The sequence below is a fragment of the Nycticebus coucang genome, chromosome 4 (genome assembly GCF_027406575.1).
Source record: "Nycticebus coucang isolate mNycCou1 chromosome 4, mNycCou1.pri, whole genome shotgun sequence".
In the NCBI taxonomy this organism is placed as follows: domain Eukaryota; kingdom Metazoa; phylum Chordata; class Mammalia; order Primates; family Lorisidae; genus Nycticebus; species Nycticebus coucang.
Genome location: NC_069783.1, coordinates 143371452 through 143380871, shown reverse-complemented (window position 1 = coordinate 143380871; position 9420 = coordinate 143371452). Strand labels below are relative to the sequence as shown.

The 9420-nt window shown below is 55.4% G+C and overlaps 2 protein-coding genes across 2 annotated transcripts in view; one reads left to right on the top strand and one right to left on the bottom strand.

Annotated features, from left to right (window-relative positions):
• Positions 1–9420, top strand: part of LOC128584234 (LHFPL tetraspan subfamily member 7 protein-like) — a 169789-nt gene that overhangs the window by 59829 nt on the left and 100540 nt on the right. The gene's annotated exons all lie outside the window — the stretch shown is intronic.
• On the bottom strand, positions 4640–6327 carry LOC128584222 (breakpoint cluster region protein-like). The gene has a single exon (XM_053589271.1). The coding sequence runs from the start codon at positions 6287–6289 to the stop codon at positions 4739–4741; it is 1551 nt and encodes a 516-aa protein (XP_053445246.1). The 5' UTR covers positions 6290–6327; the 3' UTR covers positions 4640–4738.

Sequence of the window (9420 nt, the reverse complement as noted above, 5' to 3'; positions counted from 1 at the left end):
AGTGAAATGTTTCGGGATGCTTCCTTCTGTTCCCCAAACTAGACAACCTCCCTGAGCTGGGGAAGCCTCGTAGAATGTGATCTAGACTCTGCTGCCATCCCACTGGTGACGTCAGCGGTCTCGGGCCCCACCCAGATCTGCCCACTCTGCCTCTGTTCCCGCAGAGGTGCCTGTGTTCATTATAGAGGCAGCCACAGGGCTCTGGTCTATAGAGATGACTGAGGAGCTGACGCTGGCCCTGGGTGACCTTTCACTGCCCAGTTACTCACTCAAACTGGCTGCCAGTCCAGTCCGTCACCCAAGGGGAAAACAAAGCAATGGTCATTCTGGCGCCAACACACCGCCAGACTCCAAAGGGCAAATTAAGCTGCTTAATAAAATGCGAAAACACAGGGCATGAAGCAACAGAAGATGTGAAGGTCACATCTCACAGCTGATGCTGGAGAAGGACAGAGGGGCACACAGGGCCACACATCTGGACTGAGAATTCCTCAAACCGCCAACACAAAGGCCGGGCACAATGGCTCACGCCTGTGATCCTAGCACTCTAGAAGGCTGAAGCAGGAGGAGCCCGTGAGCTCAGGAGTTCCAGACCAGCCTGAACAAGTGCAAGACCCTGTCTCTTTAAAACACAAAGAAACGACAAATGTTTGAGGTGAGAAATATGCTAAAATATCCCACTTTGATCATTATATGTTACACGTATGTATCTAAATATCATACTGTTACCTCCACAAATACACATGATTATTATGGGTGCCAACTAAAAATAATAATAGAAGGAGGAGAAATGTCTGGTGCATTGCCTGACCCCCAAGCCAAGTACAGGACAAATGTATAGGAGAGCCCCCCACCCCTCACCAAACAGCCTATCATCAGAGAATATGGGAGTGAGGCTTCCCTATGCTACAGTTTCACCCAAGTCAGCTCAGATCAGAACTGCCTAGCCAACCGGAGAACTGTGAGAAATAATAAATAGCTGTTGTCTGAAGCCTCTTGAAAAAAAAGAGAGAGAGACAGAGAAAGGATCTTGGGTTGTCTAGCTTTCTCCCCCCCAAAAAGGCTCACGGAGGTCCTATGAAAGGAAAATTAAAATACAGGGATAAAATTGGGAGGAGTTGACAAGTCACTTCCCAGAGACCAGCACAATTTTCCAGTCCTGACCCCATGAGCCTTGAAAAGGAAAAGGAGGAAGGGACCTTCCTGTATATGCTGTGTGTGGGGCTTGGAGCCAGGCTCCGTGGGAGACCTGGAAGTGAACCAGAGATTCCTGCCTTCAAAAAGCACACTGTCCAGGCTACCACTGGCAGGAAGTTTGAAGACATGAGTACGGGGAAATTAACCAACCACAAAGAGACAAATCCTGTAGGATTCCACTTAGGTGAATACCCAGAGGAATCAAAAACTCAGAGACAGAAAGAAGAATGGTGGCTGTCAAGGGCTCGGAAGTTACTGTTTAATGAGTTCAGCTGGGGAAGATGAAAAAGTTTTAGAGAGGGATGAGGATGATGGCTGCACAACTCTGTGAATGTTTAAAAATGGTTAAAATGGGGCGCCGGCCCCATATACCGAGGGTGGCAGGTTCAAACCCGGCCCCAGCTGAACTGCAACAAAAAAATAGCCGGGTGTTGTGGCGGGTGCCTATAGCACAGTGGTTACAGTGCTGGCCACGTACACCCAGGCTGGCGGGTCCGAACCCAGCCTGGGTCAGCTAAACAATGACAACTGCAACAGCAACAACAAAAAAAAAATAGCTGGGCATTGTGGCAGGTGCCTGTAGTCCCAGCTACTTGGGAGGCTGAGGCAAGAGAATCACCTAAGACCAGGAACTGGAGGTTGCTGTGAGCTGGGGGATGCCATAGCACTCTACCGAGGGCAATAAAGTGAGACTCTGTCTCTAACAAAAAAAAAAAAAAAAAAAAAAAAAAAAGGTTAAAATGGGAAATCATATGTGTAAAAAAAAAAAAAAATACAATTCAGAATCACAGGGAAGATGGGGGTGCCCCCAAGCCTTTGCTGATACTGCTCCTCAGGGCGGAAGGCTCACCCCAATTTCTGACTTTGGACTTATGCTGGTTGATCAAGGGTCTTTCTTGTCCAGTCCTGATGCTTCCAGAAGCCCCCCAGGTTTCACTCCCCTCTGAACATGAATACACGCATCCCTCCCATTAACTTATAAGCTCCCAAGAGGCAAGGACCACACTTTCCCTTCAAGGGGCCCACACGATCCAAAGAGAAGGGCTTGCACATACCAGGGCTCATAGCCAAATGTCTTACCCCATAGGCAAGCCCTGGGTGCAAGGAGCTGGAAGGATCCCTGGACGGTGCAGGGAAGAGAGCTTGCACAACCACCACATTCCAAAAAGAATGGCTCTATATTCACACAGGGCCTGGGAATCCCAGCTGTCACATCATAGTTTTGTCTCCACTTTGTCAGCAGGCATCCCGTGAAAGACCGTGCATCAGGCACCCACACCTAGCAAAGAGCAGCATATGATGGTTTTACCTCCTTTCCTTCAATATCAGGGGCCCTCAACTCAGAAACAGGACAGCTCACTCATGACACGGATTAACTATGAAGTGATTGGAGCCAGGCTGCCAGGTCTGCCACTGCAAAGCGTTAGGCTGACTTCCACCCCCTCACCCCAGCGGGATTTTCCTCACTGTTCCTTTTCGGCCTAGCAGGCTCCACAGCCATCTAAAGAACATCAGTAAATAGTTGGACAGAGACAGATGGCTGAGCCGGCGCGGGAACCCTCTTTTCCTGCCAGCCACACATGGTCAAACATCAGAGGAGATGGCTGGGCAGAGTGTAAAGGCTCCCAGGGCTAAAACCACTAGGAGCTTAAAAACCTAACAGGATCCAAACTGGGGCGGAATTGTACAATGGTGAGCCAGAATGTCAACTATGGACTTGAAGTGATAATGATGGGTCAAAGCAGGTTCATGAGCTCTAACAAACGCACCTCTCTGGTGGCTGTGCGGTTGTCAATTTTGCTGTGAACCTGTAAGTGCCCTCGAAACATTATGCCTTTATAAAAAAACTGAGGGGAAAAATGTAATCTCTTTTAAATGATGTTTAAATAACCTTAATCCTCAAGTGTCTTAGGGAAAAGACAAAACCTATTAGGAAAGAGAACATGGAACCTTCGGGATATTCAGCGAAGGATCCAGAAAGTCCTGCAATTGGGTCCAAGGGGTAAAATTAACCCCTCAGTGAGCTCCCGAGAACCTGTGTGACTCCTGAGAACCTGTGTGACTCCAGGCTCCAGGCCACCTTTCCTCCTAATTCAGTGGTTCTCAACCTGTGGGTCGCTACTCCTTTGGGGGTCAAACAACCCTTTCACAGGGGTCGCCTAAAACCATCACAAATACATCACCAGTACAAATACAGGTGTATGAAAATAATTTTGTGGCTGGGAGTCACCACAACATGAGGAACTGTATTAAAGGGTCTCAGCATTAGGAAGGTTGAGAACCACGGTTCCTATTTTCACCTGCTGACTTGCATTGGGGTCTGATGAAGTGGTGGGCAGCATGGCCACATCTATGGAGGAAAGGCCGGGCCCCAACTTTCTGGAAACCCAGAATTCCCACCAGCAAGAGAATACCATTTCAGATCGCAGGTCTCCACGAAAACCTCTCATTTTATTCTTTATTAACAACATTCTCTCACACCATGGGGCTGAGGGGTCAGTTCAAGCTGGCCCACAGTTGGCCGGACAAGGCTGGTGCCCAGAAACCACAAGGCAGTCCTCCAGCCCCCCAAATGAGCTGATGTACCAGCAAAGCAGGCTGCTGAACATGACAACCATCCCCGCCCACTAGGGACTTAGGGAATGAGGCTGCAGGTCTGAGCCCAGCCAACCCCAGCTACAAACTGGAAGTACCTAATACAAACAGGACAGAGTGCTGGTCGCTAAAAGGCAGCTCCACACAGCCAAAAACAGCCCCACTTGTTTCAAGAGGATTCTGACAAACAGAGCACATCCAACTTCATCAGCAGAAAAAGAAAAATCAATGGAGCAGAAAACCAGATCAGCCCAACAGGGGCCAGGACTCCAAGGGATTCCCAACTGCCTCACACACCCCAGCCTGCCCACCCTTTTCTTACCCCAAACACAAACGGTGCCTGCACTCCAGACAGACAAATGCTGTCTGTATGCACCCGAGGTTTAATCCTAGGGCCAGGGCCTGATCATGGATTGGGAGCCCCAAATAAGCACCTGTGGGTGATCATTTTGAAGCACACTGGAGACTCAGCAAACAGGGCTGGGTTAACATGTATGGAGGAACCTGTGGGTGAGTAAGTGATGGGGAGAGACGACTCCCATCAAAGAAAGCCAAGGAGAATCACAACGGGTGTGGCTCTGCTTCAGCTCTGGATAAAATCTTTACCCCCCTGAAGCTCCGGGTACCACTGAGTCAGAACTGCCTGTCACCTCACTTCCTTCTAATTTCTATTTTCACCTGTGATGACTTGCTTTCTGGGCTGGCAGCTAGCAAGAGAGCCTGACCCTTTCATGACCTAGAAGCAGCTATCGAGGAAAGGAATTGTTGGGTGGTGGGGGACTGCCCAGGATACCAATCAGGATCTCCTAAAAGCAACCAATCCAAGCAGCAAAGATGACTCCAGCTTTACACCATCCTCACTGCTTACAGGGCAGGGAGATTACCACCCAGGGCATTCTACCTAACTCACAGGCTGTACCTGCAAGAAGCAGACGCCCTCCTCGGACTAAAGGAACAAGCCATTTCCCATCTTCCCCCTCCAACCCAATGCCATTCCAAGTACTGAGAATCTGCATTCAGGAGGGAAGAGGTGCTGAAGTTCCATCAGGCGCAGACCAGCACTTGAACAAAAATCACTCCCCAAAGTACCACCCACTCCTCTCTCCACCACTTCCCCTTTCGCGCCCCCACCCCCAGGTGGTTTTCTGCCCTGGTACAGGTGCGCCCGTACATGGCGGCCCGAGTACCCACCTGCCTCTCCATGGAAGGCGCCGTCTCCATCGCTGGGCCAGATCTGCCCGGTCTTGCGGACGCCCACGATGGTGGCCTCCGACACGACAATCTGGCAGTGCCGGTGTCGCTTGTGGCACTGCGGCGTCGGGGGGCTGCTGCTGTCAAAGGACTGCTGCGAGTTCTGCGAGGGTGAGCGGCTCTTGTCCCGGAACATGCGGTAGGTGGTGGGGCTGGAAGACACGCGGCTGGACTGGCCGGAGGAGAAGTCCTCCTCGCTGGACGTGAGGTTCTCGTTGGAGCTGCAGTCCGGGGTGTAGCCGCCTCCACAGTCCTCAAAGCTCCGGGGGGAGTAGGACCTGCGCGGCCAGGTGAGGCGCTTCTCCTGCTCCGAGGTGCTCTGGCTGCGCAGGAGGGGGCCCCTGCCCTCCCCATCCCCCATCAGGCCCCCGACGTAGATGCTCTGGTAGGGCTGGTACTCCAGGGGCGGCCAAGGGGGTCTGCCTCCGCCATTGGCGTTGATCAGGTTGTCCTTCAGGAAGCGAGGGTTCAACTCGGCGTCCTCGTAGTCGCCGTCGACGCCGCAACCGCTCTCCGAGGCGCGCCCCCGGTACGCGGGCCTGGGCGTGTCCCCCGCGCCCTGCCCGGGGCCCTGCTGGGACTTCTTGCGCTCCAGCTGCATGGCCTGGGTGCCCAGGGAGCTGATCCGGTCCGACACCTCTTTGTCGTTGACCTTCACCAGGCCGCGCTCGTGGTGAAACTCCACGTTGACGTAGAAGGGCTTGTCGGCGTCCGTCGCCGCGGGCTGGCCGTGGCCCTTGCGGATCCTCTCGAAGTTGGACCTGAGCGCCGCCACGCTGGTGGGGGGCCCCCTGTCGTCCCGGTCCGCCGACGCGGCGGCCCCGGGCCTGCGGGCTGCGCCGGGCCTGGCCTTGCCCGGGGAGCCCTCTCCGTCGGGCCGGGCCTCCGGCTCTTCGGCGGGCGGCGGGTCCGCTCCGTCCGCGGGCGCGGGCTGCGGGCGCGGCAGGGGCGCGCGGGGCTCGGCGGCGCCGTCGGGGGGCTGCGCCGCGCGCCGGAAGCCCCAGCGCTGCCGGTCGTAGCTCTTCCTCTCCTTGGCCAGCAGCGTCTGCAGGCAGATCATGCGGAAGCGCTCCTGGTTCACCTCCTGCTCCAGGCGCCGGATGGAGGCCTTGCAGCGCTCCAGCTCCTGCTCGATGTCGCCCACCGACATGCGCGGCGGCTCCATGTGCGGCGGCTCCATGCGCGGCGGTTCCGAGTCCGGGAACTGCGCCTTCCACGCCTCCGCGAAGCCCACGGGGTCCACCATGGCGGGGCCGGCCTCACCTGCGCGCTCAGCGGCGGCGCGGCGGGCCTCGCCAGGCCAGGCCCCGGGTGCCCGGCGGCCCCCATGGCCCGGCGCAGCGGTGGCGGCAGCAGCGGCGGCGGCGGCAGCGAACAATGCCCGCCCCCTCCCGGGCGGCAGGTGAGGCGGCGCGGGGCGGGGCGCGCGCAGGGGGCGGGGCGCGCAGGGGGAAGGGCGCGGGGCTGCGCGCGCCGCTATTGTGTGCGGTCTCCGCGGCGCGGGGCGGCGCTGTCCCAGGCTCGGGGCCGCAGCGCTACCCCGCGGCGGCGGCCCGCGCTCCGTTCCTCTCGCTCCCGCGATGCCCCCCCAGCCCCGCGGCCGCCGCCTCCCCCGGCGCTACGGTCGGCCCGACCGCTCTCGCAGCGCTGCCGCCCGGCCCGCACTCCGCGCCGCAGGAAGGGGTGGGCCGGGGGGCGGTGGCCGCGGCGCGACTGGCGGAGCCGGCGGGCCTCTTAAAGGGGCCGCGCCGCGGGAACCGCGAGGGCGCCGCGGAGGCCGCTCCCCCACCGACCTGCTGCCTTCTCTCCATCCCTGCGCGCTTGGGGAAACTGAGGCCCCGACGGCGGCGACACCGACTCTCCAACTCGCAGCCCAGGAATCCACCATATAAAATAAAACCGGCTCCTCTGGTACAGAGAGACCTTCCCAGGCCAGAGGTCCTGGCAACAGGAACACCTGGCTCCTCATTTCCGTCAGAGGTGGGCACGCTAGGGGCCGGGACCCGGCAGGTTGGATCACCAACGCCAGCAGCCTCTGTGTCCAACAGACCTTTGGTGATATGGATTGGATCCCTGGTTGGATGATGAAGCAACCACCGCCTCAAGGGATTGTCGTAGAGACACGACATGCTGGATAACAAATAGGAATTTCTCCCGAGGTCACCCTACACCCACCCCTGCCTACCTGCGTCCTGAGCTGTGTGTTTATGCCCTGGCCTCTCGTAAGCTCAGAAACCAGCGTAGCTTTTCCAGGGACTGCCCAAGTCAGAACTTACCGGGTTAGTCTCCCTCTAAGGGAATCACCAGCCTTCACCCTGACCCACAGGACTGAGTGGGAGACTTGGACACCCCCAGTGACAGGGAGTGAAATAATTGGTCATTCTCTAGGGACATCCAGAGATCTGAGACACATGGGAGACAGCACTGTGTAGGGAGCCCCAAAGGGCAAAAATTGAAAATACCCAAACCAGGCTGCTGAGTGAAGGGGAAGAACGGAAACAGGATTTGGCAATAGAACTGGGCTTGAGTCTCCTGACTACCTTTCTTTCTCTGCCTTGGTTTCCTGGGAATTAAAATGAGAATAGGACCATCCACCTCCCAGGCCTGTTGTCCCTGCGTGGATGTAAAAGGTTCATTTCCTGCCCTCAATTCCAGTGCCACCCAGAGCACAAGCTTTTTTACACAGCCTAAAGGAACAGATCCCAGGGCTAGGCTTGGAATCAGTCTGTGACCTGTGATGGGACTCACTATGTTGTCCAGTCTGGTCTCAAGTGACCCTCCTGTCTCAGCCTCCTGAAGTTCTGGGATTACAGGCATGAGCCACTGCTCCTGGTCGGTTTTTATTTTGTAATATAGCAGCTTTATTGAGATATAATTCAAAAGCCACGCAGTTCACCAATTTCAAGTTTGTGAGCCTCGGTTCTGTCCTCCTCTGTAAAATGTGAGTGCCATGTTTAAAATGGCACACACAGAACACAGTCCAATAAGGTGGCCTGTTAATGTTAGCACCCTAGGAGAAGGTGAGTGCTGCTGAAACGCTGAGGCCTGGCTTCTAGGCAGGGTGGCCTCTGCACAGCTCACTGCTGCCCTCTGCAGGCCTTTCCCACCTGCTGCCACTTTGTCTTGGAGCAAGCAATCCTCTTCCCTGCCAGGGCAGGCTGTAAAATGCCCATTTTGCAGAGGAGGATACTGAGATGAGGATACTGACTTTGGGGCAGTGGGGCAGAAAGCACTGTGATTCTGAGCAGAGCTCTCATCCTCAGTGGCCTGTTCTTTAAAGTGGGTATAATAAATCCTGACTTCACAGGGTCATGGTTAGTATTAGCTGCCTTCTCCCAGTGACCTGCTGAGGTCCCCTAGTGAGTGGTCCAGGCAAAGCAAAAACCCAGGCTTCCAGAACCCCCATTTGCTGGCCATTAGCAGAAAGAATCCTAAAAACACAAACTGTTTTATTCCCTTGCTGACCAGGCCTCTTAGTTTTCAGGGGGATTTGGGGACTCATCGGGGCTCACAGTACCACCAAATGCCTGGGAAAGAAAGGGGCATACTCTGCAGGGGTGGTTCATCTGTCAGTGAGAAGTCACTTTCTCTGGTTCATAGAGTCCAGCTCAGCCACACTTTAAATATTTTATACTATACACAAGCAAAGTCACTTCAGAAACTCTGAAGTTGTTTGGTTTGAGTTTACAGGCTCTGTTCTCTTGTCATAACAAATGGCTGGTTGTTGGGTGCAAGGACATGTCCAGACAATGGCTTTTTCTCCCTTGGGGCATCCTCTTCTGGTCCCAAGGACGTTACTCCATCCTTAGGACTCCTCAGAAAGAGCTCCCACCCTAAGCCTCTGGCCCATTCCTGCAGAGCTGTCTTATCATCTACCCCACTCCCAGAGGAGCAAGAAGAGTCACAAGGTCCACAGACATACATTGAACTCTGTAATCCTACATTTGGTGTCTGTCTTAGCTAGATCTAAACTCTGCAAGGACACAGACCTATTTGTCTCATTCCTGCATGTCCCCCAAGTGCTACAAGGTGCAAGGGCACCGGAGCAAACCCGTGTGTGGCCTGGAGGGCGCACAGCCCAAGGAGGGAGACACAGGTGGGGGAAGGGAATGATAAGGCAGTCAGAGCCAGGCCACAGCAGAGGTGTGTGTGCCGTGCTGCGGATGAGGGGGGTGCTGCAGTGACACTTAAGCTGGTTCTGAGGATAAGAAACAGACAGGGCGGCGCCTGTGGCTCAGTCGGTAGGGCTCCGGCCCCATATACCGAGGGTGGTGGGTTCAAACCCGGCCCCGGCCAAACTGCAACCAAAAAATAGCCAGGCGTTGTGGCGGGTGCCTGTAGTCCCAGCTACTCGGGAGGCTGAGGCAAGAGAATCGC